General features: G+C 40.5%; 1 protein-coding gene across 5 annotated transcripts in view; it reads right to left on the minus strand.

The window, feature by feature from the left end:
- Positions 1-20,249, minus strand: part of cfap46 (cilia and flagella associated protein 46) — a 63,426-nt gene extending 43,177 nt beyond the window's left edge. For 3 of the 5 annotated variants that reach the window (XM_072678271.1, XM_072678272.1, XM_072678268.1), the window contains exons 1-25: positions 19,945-20,249; positions 19,429-19,550; positions 17,248-17,379; positions 16,929-16,993; positions 15,783-15,947; positions 14,931-15,054; positions 14,710-14,798; positions 13,946-14,095; positions 12,894-12,993; positions 12,688-12,786; positions 12,242-12,432; positions 11,178-11,406; positions 10,913-11,033; positions 9,618-9,744; positions 9,063-9,178; positions 8,190-8,311; positions 7,110-7,222; positions 5,347-5,559; positions 5,023-5,254; positions 3,655-3,798; positions 3,163-3,273; positions 2,085-2,266; positions 1,505-1,636; positions 1,079-1,244; positions 61-133 (exon numbers count right to left, since the gene is read on the minus strand). In XM_072678271.1, coding sequence (XP_072534372.1) covers positions 61-133; positions 1,079-1,244; positions 1,505-1,636; positions 2,085-2,266; positions 3,163-3,273; positions 3,655-3,798; positions 5,023-5,254; positions 5,347-5,559; positions 7,110-7,222; positions 8,190-8,311; positions 9,063-9,178; positions 9,618-9,744; positions 10,913-11,033; positions 11,178-11,406; positions 12,242-12,432; positions 12,688-12,786; positions 12,894-12,993; positions 13,946-14,095; positions 14,710-14,798; positions 14,931-15,054; positions 15,783-15,947; positions 16,929-16,993; positions 17,248-17,379; positions 19,429-19,550; positions 19,945-19,993 — 3,367 coding nt within the window. In that variant the 5' untranslated portion in view covers positions 19,994-20,249. The remainder of the gene's footprint in view (positions 1-60; positions 134-1,078; positions 1,245-1,504; positions 1,637-2,084; positions 2,267-3,162; positions 3,274-3,654; positions 3,799-5,022; positions 5,255-5,346; positions 5,560-7,109; positions 7,223-8,189; positions 8,312-9,062; positions 9,179-9,617; positions 9,745-10,912; positions 11,034-11,177; positions 11,407-12,241; positions 12,433-12,687; positions 12,787-12,893; positions 12,994-13,945; positions 14,096-14,709; positions 14,799-14,930; positions 15,055-15,782; positions 15,948-16,928; positions 16,994-17,247; positions 17,380-19,428; positions 19,551-19,944) is intronic. The other 2 variants (XM_072678270.1, XM_072678269.1) reach the window with 2 other exon arrangements.
- Positions 20,250-20,570: the final 321 nt, after the last annotated feature.

Below are 20,570 nucleotides of genomic sequence, written 5' to 3' on the forward strand. Positions count from 1 at the left end.
AAATACACTTGCTTTTGACCCGTTTTCCACATGACCGTTTATGACAGCAATTCTACTTACTGTCGATGTCCACTGCTGTGGTCACAAGCTCCGCTTGAGTTTCTTTCTGAACATTTACCCCTTCATGTCTTTCCTGTGCAGAGAGTTAGTGTTTTTGTGTAGTCAGTGTTTTCATATCAGCAGTATACTAGTGCACTCAAAGTCTTATGTACTCTCTTCTATGCAAAGGGCCTGTATCACGCAAAACTAAAATGTTTTCCTAAAATATAAGAGCCTGATGTAGAACATAAAAGCTGTTACATCTTCCTTTTTAATCCATATGATCTAAATTTGAACAATGTGCTGCAAAAAGATGCATTTTGTGATGCCATTAAAAAACTGTACAGAGGCACATCATTTAAAACCAATAACCTAGAGAAAGTATTTTATACAATATATGTCAAAATGTTTGTGGACACCCCTTCTAATGAATGCATTCAGCTACTTTAAGTTGTATCCACTGCTGAAACAGATTCAGGTTCAGATTTCTCCTGAATGCCCTCAGCCAGAGGGTGAAGTGGTTCATTTCAATCACATGCTTACCTTATACAGCCTAGTTGAATCAGTTAAATCAGAGAACTGATTTAATGAACGCAGTGATGTAAAACCGCTACCTTCTGTATTAGTGTTTTTGTATTTATTCTAATATAAATGTTTACTGAGCAAATAAACATTTACTCCTCAGATAACAAGCTTTTTAAATTCTAATGTTCACAGGTGTCTGCATAGTACTGTATATCCACACATTTACCCAACAGCAGTTTAGCCCCACACATTCACATTAAGGTTATAAGGAACAAAGCAAAAGAGAGAGTTCTGATACTGGTCATGTTAAAACACACTACCTACACTACACTACTACCTGTTTCTAGTACATGAACCCACAAAAAAGTGAACCTTGAGAAATAAATTAATGAATGGGAACTAAAATGTGGGACATGGGCCCCTTAATCATAGACAATGTAACTATTGCAATTCATGTAATTATTAGTGGAAGTCTTTTAATTTCAGAGAGATAATATGTTGATGGAGCTCTTACACTGCCTGGTTGAGGGTAGGTGTTGTTCAGGGCTTTCACAATAAGCTCCAGTGGTTCTCGAAGCTGCTGCCTCTGTTCTGGAAAAGCTAGAAGAGGCAAGCAGGTGTTCCAGTAGTGCTTGGCTGCAGGCCCACAGAGAGCCCAGCTACCTGCCTGTTCAGCATAGCTACAGACATGGGGGAAATGACTGCATGTTAATAAACAGAGCAGAAACCACAAGACAGGTCTGAAGAAAAGCTCTTGATGACTGACTTGATATGCACAGTGTTCTGGTCCTAAGTTGAACTGATTTCGGTGTAAGCTTATTGCCAGTACACATACATGTGAATACAGTACGACAAAATGCCAGGAAAAAAAAAATAGTGTAATGCATAGCTATGGACATAACTGGCAGTTCTGTCAGTGAGGTGGGTTTAGTGGACTGACCTGATGCTAGACTGGAGCATGTCAAGAGCTGCTTTATAGCTGGTAGGATGGCCAACAGACTTTTGGAGCATACTCAGTCCTCTCAAACAAGCAGAGCTGCTCAGCATTTCTTTCACTGTTCTCACATTGTACCTACACACATACACGGTCACACAAATTTCAGCTTACAATCAATTACGTTACTTGTAACAAATCAGTATTTATCCAAAAACATTTTAATACAGTCTGGTGTTCCACACCAGTGACTCAGAGTCTTTGGCGCTCCATGAGTGGGATAATCTGCGCAAATTAAATATCAATGTAATATAAACAGATTATGCAACACACAAAACACTGCAAATATCCAGAACTACGCCAAGCAGTAATGTTTTTCTGTGTTAATCGTCCATGGCCACTAGGTGGCAGTTTTTCTATGCTGGTCTAGAATATTTTACAGTGTTCCTTTTCTGTCTAAAGAATGTTACATAAAAGATTTTCAGTGTAATCCTTTTGAGTTAAACCTCTGGACAACTGCTGAGCTTTATACAGTATGATTATGCTCTGCATATCCTTCTTCCAGTCTTCTGATAAAAACACTTACAGGCTGCACGCTGGGACCTTCGCCTTATGAACAGCAGTCTGCTCCAGTTGCAGAGCATTCTGCGTGCAGGTCATGACCAGGTCATGATCAGGGCTCTGGTGAGCAAAGTGAGCAAGCTGACACCACACATACAATTCCACCACTGGATCAGACCACATAGAGTCTGATGCCATTTGCGCCAGCTGCCACAGAGTGTGAGAGAGAGAGAGAGAGAGAGAGAGAGAGAGAGAGAGAGAGAGAGAGAGAAAGAGAGAGAGAGAGAGAGGAGAAGGAGAAGGAGAGAGAGGGAGAGATGGATTTTTGGAAATGATTATGGACACAGTAAAAATTAAGATAATTATGGGAGACATGACCACTACCAATAAGGTTAAATCTGATGGAGTGCAGAAACTGTATATCATGAATTGAACTGAATATACACTATATGTCCAAATGTGTGTAGACAGCCCTTCAAATGAATGCATTCAGCTACTTTAAGTTGCACTCACTGCTAACCTAGATGTGCAAATGCACGCACACAGCTTGTCTAGTCCCTGCAGAGAAGCATTGGCAATGGAATAGGACTTTCTGGAGCAGATAAACATGAACCTGTTGGCACAATGCTAGGTGTGGGTTAGAAGGATAAAAGCCCTCCCAGCATTGAGCTGTGGAGAAGTGTAACTGTATTCTCTGAAATGATGGTGCTCCATCCAATACTTTTGGGACACATTGAGGAGTTTGGGATAAGGTTGGATAGTGATCATCAAACAACCTTGTCTTACTAATGTTCTTTTCACTGAATGCAATCAAATGATTACAGCAATGCTTCAAAATCTAGTAAAAAACCTTCCCTGGACAGGAAAGACAGTTATTCCAATACATGCAGGATAAACTTTTTTTTATAGCCTTGATTTTGGAGGAAACAATGAGTAGGTGTCCCAATACTTTTGTCCATATAGTGTATCATCAATACCAAAAACTCAATAACATGGGAAAAAAATAAGCCAGAGTTAGTTGTATATGCTAGATAATACACAACTACAAATGGAATGGCTACAGTCAGGAAATCCACAGTCGGAAATATGACGGTAGTTCTCACCGTTCCAAGACTGGGCACAGCAAATTCCATCAGTGGGAGATTATGATTGCACACCAGCATCTCCACTCCCACCAGAACACGGGACATGGTTGCTACGCTCTGATTTTTACTCTAGGGGGTATTACACAGACATACTGAACATTTACAGGAAAGATGAATATTCAGCAACATTGGCAAAGATAAACAAATTTCATTTTGCACTGCAAACCATAGTAAGCAAAGCAGACGAAACTAAGCACATGCTGAGAGCATTATTAATCTCTCTTTAATAATTCATTTTTTTGTATTATCTATGAGGAGGGTGGAAGTAGGTTAGATCACTAGTTATTATACAAGTTCAATATGAACTCTGTACTCGACATTAAAAAAATACAAATAAAAAAACAACTACATGAAATAAGAGGTTATTCATAATAGCATAAGTTGTTGTAGCCAACATATGCCTATCCTCATGACATAGGTTTTCACAAACCGCTACAAACAAACTCCTACCTCATCATCAGTGTCGAGTTTTTGTCCTATCTGTTGCTGTAGCAGGCATTTAGCATTCACCCATGTGCTGATGAGCTGCTTCCTGACCATCATGGGCACCATCTCTTCATTCCCATTGGACAACCGCAGAGCATAGTCACACAGCTAAAGCATGAAACTGCATATCAGCATCAATCCATTCATCCATTCAGAAATACAAATATACCTCCATCCATCACTACTTTATTTTTATCCATTCATCAATTCAGAACTTTACTCAGCAATTCATCTCTCCTGTTAGACCTGGCTGTTAGGCAGTATCAGCAGGTCCACTGAGAGACTTCCTACTTTCAGAAACATTGGTATTCATTCTCACAGCAGTTCAGCTCAGGCTTAATTCCTTTAAGCCAGCGTTTCTTAAATAACACATTTTACAATAAATAATGCTGAGGTCAGTTTGACATATCTCAAATGTAAAGAGGGGTTTTTCCAGATCTACACTATACACAATTATGTTTAATTAAAGCAGAAATGAAAGAGAAAATGCATCAACGTAGTTGCTGAAGCCATAAATTGTGAAATTGCACGGGCTGTTTGCATATAATTTCACTGGGAAGTTGCATGGGATGTCGGAATGGGTTATTTCATTGGGAAAGCACAGCTTCCCTGTTATGCATCTTCTGGGAGCTGAGGTAGGCATCGCTCCACCTGGAGAGCTGCCTCCAGCCCTTCACAAATCTTGTTAATTAAGATCTAATTAGGTCCAGCTAATTAACATCCTGATGAGAATCTAATTAATAGAACTCTAATTAATTTGAAGTTTTGTGTGGGTCTCAGTAGCATCTGCTTGACCGAATCTGGTATTAATAGACGGAACCGGAAACAAAAGCATGTGTATGTCTAGTCATCATCTTCAGGCCTATCACTATAAGAACAGAACTAACTGGCCCAATGGCACAACCAGGAGTATCATATACGTCCCATGATTTAAATCCATGGCCTTCTGCTTGCTAGCTCACCTCTCAATTAGCTTAGTGGCAAAAGTCACATCATAGCTATGTCTCAAATGACATGTCTTAACAGCCTTGAGATGTTACATGGTGTGAATGTTTAAAGGCAAAGGTAGTATGACAAATGGCTCATAGGGCTGGAACACTGGTCAAGGATGGTAATACCAGCCTGACAGAGATGCTCTTCTCCTCCTTCAAATCTAACTGCCATCTCTGTCCAACATGTGCTGGTTGTTGTCTACAAAGAAGCATTCATTGTTGTCCATATAGTGTATTTTAGGGTATATCAGTCACATCAACATAGTACTTCTAGTCAATTCAGTGACCAGCGTGGCAGGAGGAGAACAGATTTGCTGACACGTGTAATCACCTCTCTCACCTCTAAAGCCTTCTTGATATCTTGCACAGCAGCTGCCTCCAGAGGAAGGCCATGGGTAGAACCAGATTTTTCTGGGACCTTCCCTCCAGCCTTCTTTGCCTTGTCTGCCTGCTGCTGCCCTCTACTTTTCCCAGTGTCTTGTTCATGCTTGATTTGTGCAGATGCCTCATACCAAGTTTGGATGATACCCTGGGCCACAGCATCACATAACAGGACCAGAAGCACTACCTCCCTAGAGAAACATTCGAAATTAAAGAGATGCACAATAGAAAACACTACATTTTATTCACATGCTTAAAGCACGGGTTGAAAGAATCGCCACACCCTGCATGGCCTGTCTCTCTGAGCAGCTCCACTAGTTGGCTGAATGTGGGCAGAAGAGTGAGGTGCTGCTTTTTGGCCAGCAAATGGCTATTATAGTTCCACAGGTACACTGCTGCGTTAGCCACCACCCACGCTTCCTGAATTTCTGCACCCAGCTCTGCTCCTCGCAGGAAATTACCCGTAGCATAGGCTGACAGCCCTTGGATCCAAGCACTGTGGACAAAGAAGAGTAACAGTAGAGAACAGTAAGGGGCTGATTTAGCACCGCTGAAATGTGCTGAATTTGCCATTAAAGAGTCCCAAGTTATTTTTTCGTATTGCCTATGCATTTATAGTAGTTTCCCTTTCAAAATGTAAAATACTGTGAGTAGATCATTATAAGGAACCACCAAATCCATTTACTAAGACTGATAAATAAATACTGTGCACCTGGAAAAAAACACTTGTTTTTGGCCCAAACATGGCAGACACTGTTTCTATTTTTTTCAACACATTTGTTTATTTTAGGTGGAAATAATGTTTTTAACTGAAATTTCTAATATGTTGATGCTTTGCAACTGGCCAAAAAGTGATGTTGTAAATTAATAAAAAAAAAAAAAGTTAAATTAAAAAGTCTTAAAACATCTTGTCAAAATTATTATTATTTTTTTTTCTCAAATGGTATTAAGTCAAATTAATGGCAATAACGCAAATGAAATGGTAATAACTCAAAAACATTAGTAATTATTTCAATGTATTAAGTTAAAATCTGAATGTGAAACCAAAAATCACATTTTAATGTTGAGGTCAAATCTGTGTACATCTGCATACAAATTCTTAGTAATTAATGCACAAAATAAAGAAAAAGAGAGAGAGACGGGGGGGGGGGGGGGGCAAGACAGAGAGAGAGAGAGAGAGAGAGAGAGAGAGAGAGAGAGAGAGAGAGAAAGAGAGAGAAAAAAAGGAAGAAAGAAGTAAGAAATGGGTTAAAGCTGAAGACAGTAATCCTCTAGTTTGCTCAGCTCGTGGCTCAAGAGAGACAGGATGTGTTGTTTAATATATATAAGCAAATGGCAGAACATGACATTAAAAGGCACTTGATGCTGTTGACTAAGCAAATTAACAGCCTTCTTTGAACGGGTGTTTGGTGAGCTTTGTTTACCAAGCTGTGAACCAAGTGCTTTCATGGCCTATTGTTCCCTGTGGCTCATAATTTGAGAAAGTCATTAAATGCATGCTGTGGTGTGGGATAGAGTGGAGCTCTCACTTATTATCCTGCCTTTACAGGTTGATTTAAGCGTGAAGAGCTAAGAATAACAGACAGAGCACTTTATGCAAGGAAGTTTAGGTGGCTATGTGATCAAGTTATCATTTCCTATTGCTAACTTAGATTCTGAGTGCATATCATGTTCTGCAGTCAGAGTGATCACTGATTATTCTCCTTGGAATGTTAAATATGGCATTGGATATAGACTTTGGATCTCTGAAAAAGGCTCTAACTACCTACAAATTACTATGTTGACCCCATTCATTCTGTCAAAATCTGAGTGCCTCGTACAGTCTAAAGTCATGTCACAAGCGGACTACTTTCCTGAAAGAGTTTATTAGTGGGGCATATCCTTTAGGGCATGCTTTTCCCATATTGCTCAGGAGTTCACAATTCACTTTAGAACAGTTACTAAATATTCCACCTTTGGAAATGAATGAGTGTGAGCCTTTCTTTGTGTGGGAAGGATAATTATTGTTCTGAGAACAGTACTTCTAATGTGATATCATGCATGTACCTGTAATGAGTCCACTGGGGGTCATTCTCAGATTGGTGCGGTCCTTTCTCAACAGGCCGAATAGGTGAGTCATTAAGCTCCAAGCCCTCAGACCGAAGTTTATGGATGGTTGCCTAAGAGACAAGAACAGGAATCAAAGGCTCTGTGTGAGGAACTGAATAAAAGAATAGGAATGGTTAGATGGTAGACAGGAAGGATAAATGCCATTATCTATAATAGCACCAATCACCCTGATTATCTGGATAACAGGCTGCAGCTAAACTTCGCAAGACGTTAGATTTTCAAGACAGGGACTGCTGCTTACTGCTTCATACAATGTAACACTCAAGGTTCATGTTAAGGTTCACACACTCTAGCCACCAAAAAGTTCTTGCATCTGCTGATCCCTTATTCACACTGATCTGGCGATGAGTAGTAGTAGTCAACGTAGGCCACATAGAAGGAACTGTTGAGAGCCTCCAGCACCAGGTTGTAACGTGCTGCGACAGAGGATCAAAGCGAGACAGGTCGATTAGGGAGCCGGGAGTACAATCCCCGCACTTCCCCCGCCTGGCGCCCTCATCAAATTAGAGGGACGTCTTTTGAAAGAGCCGACCTCTCTAAAACAAAGGAAACATATTCGTGGAGAACAAAGAGATGGGCTGCTATCAAAGGAGAGCGGCAGAGACAGCCGTTTCTGCTTTTGTCAAGGTCATCGCTTTTCTTTTTCCTCTCAATTCTCTCGCTCTCACATCTCTGTTTGGTTCAAAGGGAAGTTAATGTCTCTGAAGACTTCATTTCAGAACAGAACCCGGAGGTCCAAACCAGTCTTAATAATGTCATCACAAAGTTGTGTCAGCTACCATTCTTCAGTTGAGGTCCTTTAAGACATATTTCAGAACTTAATTTCTTTTAATATTTGTTAATGTACCAGAACACTGGCCGTCTGTTTTTGTTGACAATTCCCAACTGTGCTAAATAGAGCCTGTCCTCAGAGCAGAAATTAGGCTACAACTGGTGGTGATCAGGTAGAACATTTATCGATCCTGGGAAAAGCATGCATTGATGATTGTGTCTTTGTCTGGCCTGACTCGGTTATACCTCTGCACTAATGAAGTGGACCTCAGCCAGCAGACGCAAGAGATCTCTCTCCCCACCGTGCTTCACTCCCCCATGGTCACCTTGGCCAATCCCCACTGGCTTTTCCTTGCAACTCAGCTCATCTGGGGTTACAAGAACACAGATACATACACTTGTTCAAAATGACTGGTGAGAACCATAATAAATCAAGCAAAAAATGTAATCAGGCAAACAGATGCCATCAGACCCACATTTCACATCTCCATAATGCTACAATAAATGACCAAACGATTATAGATACCTGCTTATCCAATGTTCCCTTAAAAACAATGGCAATAATAGGAGATTTGTCCCCCTCTGCAGTAACTGTTTTAAGCCCTCATGAAAGATCTTCTACTACATTCTTCATTTGATTGCATTCAGCTAGTAGAGCATTAATGAGGTCAGGTACTAATATTGCATTAGTTTTGAATCACAAATACCACTCCAACTCAGCCCAAAAGTATTGGGAGTTCAATCACTCTACAGAAACGAGTTTCACTGCTCCACAGCCAAATGTTGGGGGCTTAGGACTCTTCTAGCCCACACTTGGAATCGGTCATGGAGGCCTTCGCGCACCTGGTATAATTGGTCAATGCTTTTCTGGGGAGATTTTAATAACCTGGGGGTGTGTAACATTTGTGTCGGCAATGGGTGCACCGTAATGCTCACTAAGAATGTCCACAAACATTTGGACATATAGTTTAACTTTCCTGAAGTTAGAAAAAAAAAAAAACAGTTTTGTTCTTACAAAGGTGAAATCTGATTGCAAGATGCTCAGGAGCCATGAAATGTGGTGTTGTTTCCCTTGTTTCTTTATTTACAAAGTTCGACATTTATCACATTGTCACTTACACTTGTTTTTCCATCTACCGTCATCATAGAGCAGACAGAAACGACACGCTGCCCTGCACACATCCCACACCTCCTGCTTCCGTGCAGCCTTCACCAGAGAGGCCCATAACTTCATCCTGCAGCAAAAGGACACCACTCGGATCAGTACAATGAAAGTAAGAAGAAACTCTTCGTCAACAGTTCTACAGTTCATCAGTGATGAATGAGAATGAGAAGGAGAACACACATTATGAACAAACATTTTTAGTAAGCTTCTTTGTTTGTTTGGGTTTTAATAAATAATGGATGTTTCCTCGAGGATGGCTATTCTTAATGGTATGTTCCCTCCCTCACTAAGCAGCACTGTTCAATGGTCCTGGCTATATTAATGAGGTCCTAGCGGATTTCTTTTCATTACACAACACTGCCTCATATGTCCTTGACAATTCTTGAAAACCTGTGGCATTCCTGTGAGGTTCCAAGTGAAGAACATACAGAACATCTATAATTCAGATCTCACTATGCCATATCTTTCAATGTGTATGGGCACAGATATCAAGAACAGCATCCCCATACCTTTCCCTGTCATCTGTGCCTCTCTCCAACCTGGCCAGATGTCCTTCCACCTTTTGGATACAGGTCATGTGATGATGGGCCTTGGCAGCAAGCTGGTCCAAATGGACCTGGGGTCTTCTACCTGGGACTGAACAAAAACATTATATGGTACAATAAAGAGCTCCACCTGATTCTTAGAAGGCAACAAAATAACTTAGTGTCAACTAACTGAACACATGCCATTAAACGCTATGTCTTGCTCCCAGGTTCCCTCTACAGTCAAGAAGTGTAATTTACACAACAAGCCACCCCTGAAAGAGCATTTTACACATGCATTTTTGGACAAGTGAGATACAGGGTCGAGTAATATTACCAGATGAATCTGACACACAAGCATTGTATTACCCACTTAACCAAAGTTACAGTGCAGAAACTGTCTGAAGTGGCAATGACAGAGACGCTATTTTCCACATTACACGTCAGCGGAGCATCACAATTTTGAAGCTGTTATTTTACCATTAAATTGCTACATAATGTTGCTTAAATGCCAATTACACCACCCAATCCTGACACTTTTAAATCTTCACAGCATGCAAATCTAAATCTAATAAGACCTGACAGGTCAAATTAGCATGGAGAACAGAAAGGCTGCAGCATGTTACAATGCGTATTCAATTTCATGCATAGGCAGAACATAACATAGTAGAGAGCTCAGTCTTGGGGTGTGTGTGTGTATGTGCGTGTATCTTGGCAGAGGCCACTACAATGTAACAACTTAAACATTACCACTCATCATTTATTTATCTCCCTTCACACACATACTGTCCCCAGACACCAGCACTGCTGCTCGCGCTTCAAACACCTTTTTTCCCATTTGTCTCTGTGGAGCTTGAATAATGGAGTGGGTTACAGCTGAGGTCTGGAGGCTTTGACCCTCACCAGACACACACACACACACACACACACACACACACACACACACACACACACACACACACATCACTGTCAGACACAGGCACTGAATAAATGAAGCTCTTGTTGAGGTTAATAAACTTCAGAGAACTGTGGTGCTCTTGGGGAGCGAGAGAGCAGATGAGGGCAGAGATCAAACGAGACAGAGACCGGAGACATCTATCTGCCACTCAGAAGGAATGCAGAAAGAGGAGATGCCAGTGGGACTGGAGTCCCAGTTTGACTGGACTTAGTTTGAGCATCAGTGCAGAATGAGCGTAATTATATGTGTGTCAAGTGCACTACCACTTACGGCCAGGGACAAAAAGGGACAATGATGGACACATGTGTTAATATAATAATACCTTGCACTGCCTTGTCTGCATCCAGTACAATCTGGAAGGTGTCAGGAGCCAGAGCAATTCCAGCACTAACCAGCATGGGGCGCCACTTCTTCACTGGCTTAAAGCCACTCCCCTCTTTCGCCTGCAAAACACAGACACAAAATCCCTTTTGACTTCAGCAGTGTCTCTTTATCCTCATTCTCAGATTCATTACACAGTTTGGGATTATACATCATGTTGCTAATGAAAGACTAAATAAAACACTGTGGTATTCAGATGGCCTGACCTGCTGGATAAGCATGGCAGCCTGATCCTCTGGGCGCGTAGGGGTGCTGTAGAGGCTGGTGCGTAGCTGAAGGAGGCGTAGGGAGGAGGACAGGCGCTGCTGGTGTTCGCCTCTCACGTCCAGGCCTAGGGCTGTGTGGAGATGTTTTAATGCAGGCTCCAGCCTGTCCTCTTCCTCATCTATAGCAGCCAGCTCAGCATGGACTTGACATCGTATGTCCAATAACATGCTGTACACACACCAGAGAGACATTAAGTTAGTTCCAAACTCCCTAATGTCTCCAGATGAATGCTATGCAGCATCTTAGAAGCTGCCTCTCAAATACAGAGGAAGGTACAGTAGCTCTAGCTATGATATAGCATCTCCAGCCATTATGAGATGGACCAGCATTTTTGGGGGTTGATACAGATTGTCTTTCAGTATGATCGGCTCAACGCTGCTACTGATCAAGGGCTGGATGCCACATTAACCTTTCCAGGCAAACTTGGTAATGCCTCAGCAAGCAGGGCTTTTGTAATACTCTGTTTATCATCTATAAAGAGGAAATGCAGTTTGCTTTTTGGAATCAACCACATTCAAAAGACAAACTGTCTTCCTTCCAAACTGTTCTTCGTCCTACTTGCAAGAGCCTATGAATGAGAGTATCGTTAGCAGTGTTTGCTGTGGTCTGATACGTACTGTACTGGGCTGAGTGTTCTAACCACCATTTCTCTACAATTTATGCAGGTCTAGTTACGCTGATCTAAGAAATTGGACATGTTAATTGGACCTTAATCAGGCCTGACTGTTTGTTGTTTGTTAGTTGTTATGATGACGTAACATACAACATACTAAATTACAAACAATATAATACAAAAACAATTAAATGTGAGCTAGCCAATATCAATATGAATAAATATATGAGCTTTCCTAATATACTACTGAGCTAATTAATTAAATCTGCAGCAAATCTGGAAACCATGTTCTTCACAGCTAGGATGAAAACCTATGAATGACAACAGCTAAGAGAACAAGGAAACAACCATTCCTCAGATCTAATAAAACAAATAATCACACATGCACACCTGTTGATATCTTCCAGTGCATGTGCAAGAGCGAGCAGAGGTCTTTTGATGCTCCTCCGGAGGTTGTGCTGAAGCAAGGGCAGACAGCTGTTCCACTGAGCAGCACACACACACTGCGTCACCTCACCATCTCCCTCTCTCACTGCCCTCTGGAGCAAAGCATCCAATTGCCCAACTACAGCAAGCTGGGCCTGAGTGCAGAAAACACAGTCACACACAAAACAGTGCATTATATACTGTGTACTGATGGATAGTAGCCTAACTAACATGACACATTCATTCAAATGTGTATAGGCATTTAAATGTTTTCCTATGGCACACCACAGATGTTGCCCTCTGTTGGCAGCATCAAGCACCCACTATGGATTAACACCATCTGGAGATCTGTGTATTTGCTAAAAATACACGTCTGACTTCACATATCAAGCACAAACACAAATTAGCACCTCCACACAGCTTTTGGTGTAGTCCTCGATGCGTCCGCTCTGTCTCTTATGAGCCAGCTCACACTCAACACACTCCACCATAATGCGCTGGGCAATAGTCTGAATGAAAAAACAGAACATATGTAAATGTTAAACAAGCATTGAAGATCTATCTGGGCTTATGTGAACGATCTTGCTGGACAGTAAGGAGTTGCCAGTCCACTCACGGTGCCATCTGTAGCTTCTAACTCCTTAAGGCAGTCCTCTGCTATCCTGTGGTCTTTCAGCTGTATACAAAGGAAGGCCAACTCCAACAGAAGCTCAATCCTATTACAGAGCCGATATCCATCATTGTGTCATGACATTTACTATTTGTGAAAGTCAAGATGAACCTACTTACAGGATACTTCGCTTCTCTAAAAATTAATTATATATACACAATAATACCTGCTTTGCTAGTAACCATACTGTACATACAAACAAACTGTAGGTTAAATGTGTATGAAACTAAATGACATGAAAATACAACTCAGAGTAAGTGATCGTTTTATGGGAATTTTAGCTTAAAATTGCCATTAAGTTGCTAATAAAAAAAACTTATATTTAACTGAAACCTCCAGAGAAGCCTCATCAAATAAATAATAATAAATAATAATAATAAATTGGCATATTACTTTAATAATAAAGTAATATGCCAATATAAAATGTAGATAATATATATACACGCTTCAGTATTTAGCATGTCCACCTTTATCAGATATTATTTGTTTCAGTAGACTTGCTTTGAGTTTGGCAAAGAATTCATTTGTACACATTTTACACATTTTTCCAAAGTTCAGAATTTTAAGTATGTTCTGTTTCTTACTGCTGATGCTGAAGCCTGGACTCTATGACGGTCAGTCCATTGCTCTGACAACAGCTTCTTAGTCTGACTTGCAAACGTTCTTTTTTTTTTTCCTTTTCTCACTAAGGGCTTCTTGATCAGCAATTTCAGACTCACAGTGTTGAGAAACACTTGTAGATGTTTGTTTTGTTCCCGTTCTGAAGCAAGAGTTACGCTTGATTATCTCTCATAGATGAAAGTCTTATGTATTGTTAATATTTCTGAAAAAACTCTGAAAAACTCCTCCTCCTCCTCCTTTTCTTCATACAAGTGGATTATCTGATATGTAATCTTTTGCACAACACTGTAACTGAGAGAATAATTGGCTGTCTACTTGTGTGCGTACCTGACCATACATGTCTACACTACAATCAGACCATGGGCTAACTGGCCTACCTGTCAGACAGAGGGATAGGGGAGCTGTCATCAATATCAGGGCTGGAACTGTGAGAGGCGGGGGATTGAGCCTGGGATGACTCGCTCAGTAGGAGAAAAATCTCCTTCAGCTCAGCAGTTTCATTCCTGTCTTCACTCACCTCAGCACTGCTGGGGACAGCACAGACAGACAGCAACATTTTGAGCATGTTACTATTCTCTCAGAGTCTGGGATAAGGCAGTGACTATGGGACAGTCTGGACAAATATCTGCACAAATAAAACCTGCAAATATGTACAGTATATGACAAGGCACTCTGATGGTGCATTAATGCATAGGCACCAAGATTTGTAGGTGAATCATCAGTTGCCTCAAACTTTAGTTTCAGGAAGAATAAGAAATGAATCCTGTTCTACAGGGCAAACGCATTGATATTTGGACACAGTCATGCACCCTCTGGCCAGCACAACAAAAGATTTATTTACAGGCCTTGAGGAAATATAAAACATCACCAATAACTTGCTGTGAGAAAACTAAATGAAAGACAAATAAATGATATAAGAAATATCAAAGAAAGAGGTCCTTGCAAATAGCTTGGGGCTAGTAGAATATTCAAATGTACATTAGACAATAAATACAAAGTAGACACTTTATCCGTGTGGAGGCTTCCCCCAAAAACCTCCACAATAAAGGAAGAGTACCTGCTTTAATATCACACAAATCCCTTTAGGACAAATAAAATCAGGCAAAGCCATCCCTGAATACACAGTAAACTTTCCACTCACTGTTTAAGTTTCTGCATCTTGTAGATGACAAATAGTTTGAGACTTTGCTTTCCTGGAGTTTTGGAGGCATCTATAAGGTCATGCCGAACCTAGAAATCATAGGAAACAAGCAACAAATACTTTCTGCTTCTTGTGACTTCAGAGACAGTGAGAGTGTGAGGAGTCTCAGCTGTCCAAGTTGGTTGTCACTGGTGAGAAGAGAGAGGGAGTGAATGATTTACCTGAATAGAGAAAATGCGGGGGTACATCTCAGGTTTATGCAGTTTTATAAAATCAGATGTGACCTTGGCAAATGCAGCTGCCTCATTGTGTTTCCCAGCATCTACCAGGCACTCAACAAGAAGTCTGAACATAAAAAAAACAGTGTGAATCTGTAGCAGCTTTGACATATGCCATGACCATGACTGACTACTGACTACTAAACTGGGTGAGTTTCCCCCAAAATGATCAATCTTAGCAAATAATGACCAAATTAACGAAGAATGGGAGAAAAGAATCAATCAGTTCAGCAAGCGTTTTCTAAAGGGCTTTGCATAGTAAAGGGATTCTGCTAGGTCAGATATACTGCATGTCTTTATTATCACACCTGAAAAACATGCTTATCTCAATATAATTATATTAGTTCTTAAATATGATTAGCTAATGGATGTTCTTAGTGATTGTGTAATACTAATCTATGCATATATAGTCACATAAATCAACAACAAAAATAAATTAATTAAATCAATAATAATAATAATGATAATTATAATAATAACAATAACAGCCATAGTAATATAAATAATTGTGGTTTGTTGTTATTAATGATATAGAACTGTATTTGTTTGATACTGCAAATTTTCTATTAGAAGCCTCTTTTGGTTGGGTGTTGAGCTGTAGGTAACACTTACCTTAAGAATCAGGTGATTTTATGTAGTACATTACAAATAACTATGGCCAGGTCTAGTAGCTCTTTTCATCAGTTTTAACAGTTTCAATAACATTTTATACATATATTAAATGCAACTGACAGCATTGTCCTCATTATCTGTATAACAGTATCTGTATAACTGTGTAGATCTGCAAAAACCTACAGCATAAGTTCAGCCCGCCAAGCATAATCAGGCTCCTGCACCACCTCCAGAGCACTGACCACCTGTGTGAGAGAGAAAACCAGGTGCTGCCGCTGGCCAGGCCGCAGGAACGCACGCACAGTCTGGAAGTACAGGAGTGATGCGTTGAAGACCAGAAAATGGTATCTGCAAGGCAGTGATAGAGAGTGAGAAAGACAGATGAAGAGTGAGAGCGGAAGACGATAGAGAGAGAAAGAAACAGACAGAAATAAGACAGTGAAGCACAGCCAGGGAATGCCAAGACAAGGATGGGAATAAAATATTCAGACTTCATTTTCCAAAACGTTGCCAGAGCGAGCATCACTTTGAACACTTTCTTACAGTTAAGATTATCTTTACACAGTGCTGCTTTGGGGAAACCAGCTTAAATATTCAGTGCTGCTGCTGCTGTTGAGAAAACCACTGATTTTTTTGTACATCTCAATTTTCGCCTTGCGCTGACCTTGGATCTGGGTCCTTGCAAATGGCCTTGAAATGAGCCACAGGGGTGATGTGGATACGAAGGGGAATCGTCAAACTAAAAAAGGGGTTGAAGACTCTATTTGAGAGCTAATTTATCCACCAGGGAGCTTTGTGCACATTAGCATACTCCACTTCCAGTATGTTTTTGCTGGGTAGTGGCTCTGTGCTTTCATAGCAGACCTAATGTAGAGTTATTTGGTATCCATCCCAGATCAACTGAAAGTTCACACCAGGTCTTATCAACTTTAATACGCATGGACTGCAGAACTACTCAAGGCTGTTTGTTATTGTTTGGGAGCTTGTTTACCCCATGTTGACTTGACTTGACTTGTTGATTTCAAAGAGTTTGCAGTGTTAGGTTACTCCGAGTCATTGTGAAATAAAGCATTTACAAAGTGTTTGGGCAATAGATGAGTAAGATCGAAATAGAACACATATATTTGTAATAAATGTAGTCTGGTCTCAGCATTAGAGCTTGAACCAAGTTGTCTACTCTTTCACCCAAGCCTTGAAGATCATGCTCTCTCACAAGTATATCTAGCCTATTTCAGGTGATGCTTTTGAGCCAGAAGATTTGTCTCCTTTTGGTCAAGAGTGGAGATGGGGAAAGGATTGCTCCACTTCCATGCTAACTGCACAACCTACCTCGGGTTGTCTTTGGAAATCTCTATAGCCTTCAGATAGTACATCACAGCCTTATTCATCTCCTGCTGAAAATAGAAGACAGACACAAAGAAAGCAGTGAAGCAAGCAAGGGCTCTGCAGTGCCAGACGAAACACCAGAGAATAACAAAAATGTCGTAGCAACTTACAGTGCCTAACTGCATGCACCAAAGGGAACCATGTCTTCATGATCTGTGCATGTTGCATGTGTTCCCATCATCCCTCTATGACTCATGCACCTTATATAACATTTCTCAGAAATTACAAAAAAGGTATGAATCCATGAAACAGGGCTACTCACCACAGTGGTGATGGTGTGGGACGAGTTCAACTGAGCCTGGCAGAAGTAAGCACGGCACAGGAACTGATTAGGTTGGGGTTTGCTCTCAAAATACATCATGAGGCAATCCGCTGCGATCTCCTTACAGCCCAGCTGAAAGCACAGCAAACATAAGCACACCAAAATACACCTGTGTCCAGATGATCAATATTTGAGGCACTTTCTGAATGTTGGGAGAGCAGTGTATGTGGAAGCTAAGTAAATGTGCATTTATATATTTTTCTATGTGCAGCATCTCAAATCAAACAAGGCTTGCTTAGTGCAGAGAAGGCACGGCAATATTTTTAGCATTTAAACTATGATCTAGTGGGAAAACCATGACTCCTAAAAGCACTTTCAGACTTCCTCAGCCTAGCCCTGCATAGATTATGTAATAGCTCTCAGTTTCAGACAGATATAAATTTCCAATGTGACCCATGGTTTCACAGGGAGTAAGAAGAAGTGTCTTATGCAGCCAAGCTTTGGATTTAGCGCTATTCACTGCAATTCACGAATCCACACCAGAACACTATTTATTAACAGCTTTGTATTTATGATATAAAAAATTAAACTTCATAGTATTATAGAACTGTCTGGTCAACATATAGAATTTCATTAGCGTCAATAATCAGAATAAATGTACAAGCCTACACTGAAAGACATGTCTAGATTAAATTAGAATTACACCATAAAATTAAGCTATTTTATTAAAAGTGCCTAAAGAAAGACATGATAACGGCAACCTATTTCTCATTAATATTTGCACTTATGGCACACAGAGAGGAACAGTGTTGGCCCTTCGTGTTATTACAGTAGATTTGGCCATTGACTTAGATAAGCAACGGGTACAGTAAAATCACAGCATGTCGAAGAGACGTGGCAATCTAAAAAAAGGCCTGCGACCAATTATCTACGCTAGTGTTATCTCACCAAAGCACAGCCTGATCCTGCTGTCATTCTGCCTGGGAGGGGAGCACTGCATTATTGCAGTAGGGAAGCTAAGCCCCCTCCCCACGCCATTCAATCCCTCTCCACTGCAGGCTGAGACGTTGCATGCATTTCGCAGATCCGTGGAAAACTAAATTCTATGTCTCAGCAGTGTGCATGTAAAAGTATGCTTATCCACAGTGCCTTCTTAAGATTTCATTATGAAAAAAAGTCCTTCCTTTAGAGAGCGGGGAGTGTGAAGCTCTCATCTTTTCCATTCAAATGTCACACGAAAAAAAAACATGTGCGTGATGCAGAGCGATTACCGATTAGCATTTTGTTTATGTGTTTATTTTTATTTTCTGTGTAAGCATGAAAAATAAATGACACATAGGTTTTATTCTGATTCTGTCTTTACCTTCACCTGTAAACATATTGATCTGAAGGTTACATCAAACAGTTTAGTGTGATGTACTTTATAGTCCCATTTCATTTAGTTTGGACATGTCTTTGAATTTCAACTGACCTGTACACTGAATTCAGCATAAACCCACAGAGTGAGTCTTCTGCAGTCTACAATGAAGCTTTGAAGGAGCATTCCAATGCAAAATAAGCCATTTAATAGGAGATATAAAGGATAATAGGAGATTTACTATTATGTAAGGTTGAGATATGCAAAGGAATGTTTCTCTTACGACAAAAAACAAAACCAAGAAAAGAGCAAACTGAGAAAGTCTCTGACACATTTGTGTGTGTGTGTTTTCCCAGCAACTTTCTTATTTGCCGCTCATCCACCTGTGTAGCTAATTTGCCCGGGTCATGCAAGCCGAGCAATGATATAGCTGCTAATGCCAGACAGCTCAACTAAACATCCAGGCTCTACTTATCAGCAGGCAGTGTACCCAAAGCCCTGATCTGTTACGGGACATAGGATATGGATTTTTCTATCAAAATGTCCAAACCATTTTGCCACAGCATGAATAATAAATATGGCATTGGCTGTATATAAAGCTGCCTGTCAGTAGTAACTAAAAGTACCATATATCCTGGCAGTGCAATATGAACTAAAGACTTACAAAACAGAGTGCCTCAGAGTAATCTAGCTAGACGAAGCAGTTTTACAACACAGTATAAACCCTATGATAGATTGAGGCTTTCGTTTTAAGATTACTTTATGGACGATCATGTTATAGGTTTAATCAGCGCATGACTTTAACAAGTCCTTGAACCTCTTACCTGTAGTGCTTGTTCCGAACACAACACATACAGCTCAGGAAGGAGACACTTGGCATCTGATCCAGTCTTTCCTGAGACAACGTCCTTAATTATGCCATAAGCTTTCTTCAGAGCTTCAGGATCTACACAACAGTTTACACAACACATTAACACACAAGCTAATCCTACTATAATATGACTGTATGCCACGAGTAGCGTAGCTAAAATAAATATGAACACTCTGTTTATCAGTTGATCGTGTTTCCACCAAACTTAGACTACAAACGCTGACCTGTGATCAGAGCATATTTTACCTATCTAGTGCTATCTAGCAAATGGTTGTGCCCCAGCTGATCTAAGATCAGGTTTTTTTTTTTACTCTGAAACGTTTGTTTCATAAGGATGAGACCTGGACAGCTAGCTAACACTACCCAGCTGACCTAAGTGAACTTTAGCTAGCACGATTATCTCCAAAATCATAATGAAGTCAAACCTATTAGCCTAGATAGACAGAATACGACAAATAGCTAGTATTACCGTTTTTATCCTGGGCCTTTATCAAACAGTGGCGGATCTGAAGCTCCATCAATCTGTGCGACAGCAGGTTTGTTTACTTTAGCTAGATAAATGCGAGTATGGCCTTCTGCTTTTCGTCCTAGACAGGTAGCTAGGGCTGACTATTTCTATCAAACAAGTGCGTTAAAAGGCGTTAAAAAGGCACTTGACCAGAACAGTATGACTACAGCTTTCCACCTGGACATGAAGCAGCTAGCTAGCTAACCTAATGTCTGTGTTTAACCCTGTAAATGAGACTAACCGCAGGAAACGTTTCTTAACTGACCGGCCACTTTTCGTGCGCGTGCTTGTTGCTAAGAGACAACTCACAACAACGGCAGGGAGTAGGGCTGGGAGTCGAATCCATGAAGAGTCGACTCTCCGATTCCTCCGATACACTTGGGAGTCACGAGTCAGCTTCAAACTTTGGACTCGATTCCACACAGAAGCGTTTGCCCGACCCGCGCTCTTACACTCTGCCGGGTAAAAAAAAAAAAAAAAAAAAAAAAAATATATATATATATATATATATATATATATATATATATATATATAGAGAGAGAGAGAGAGAGAGAGACGTATTTTAACCAATGGCTATATATATATAT

Source organism: Salminus brasiliensis, chromosome 4 (assembly GCF_030463535.1).
Source record: "Salminus brasiliensis chromosome 4, fSalBra1.hap2, whole genome shotgun sequence".
NCBI lineage: Eukaryota > Metazoa > Chordata > Actinopteri > Characiformes > Bryconidae > Salminus > Salminus brasiliensis.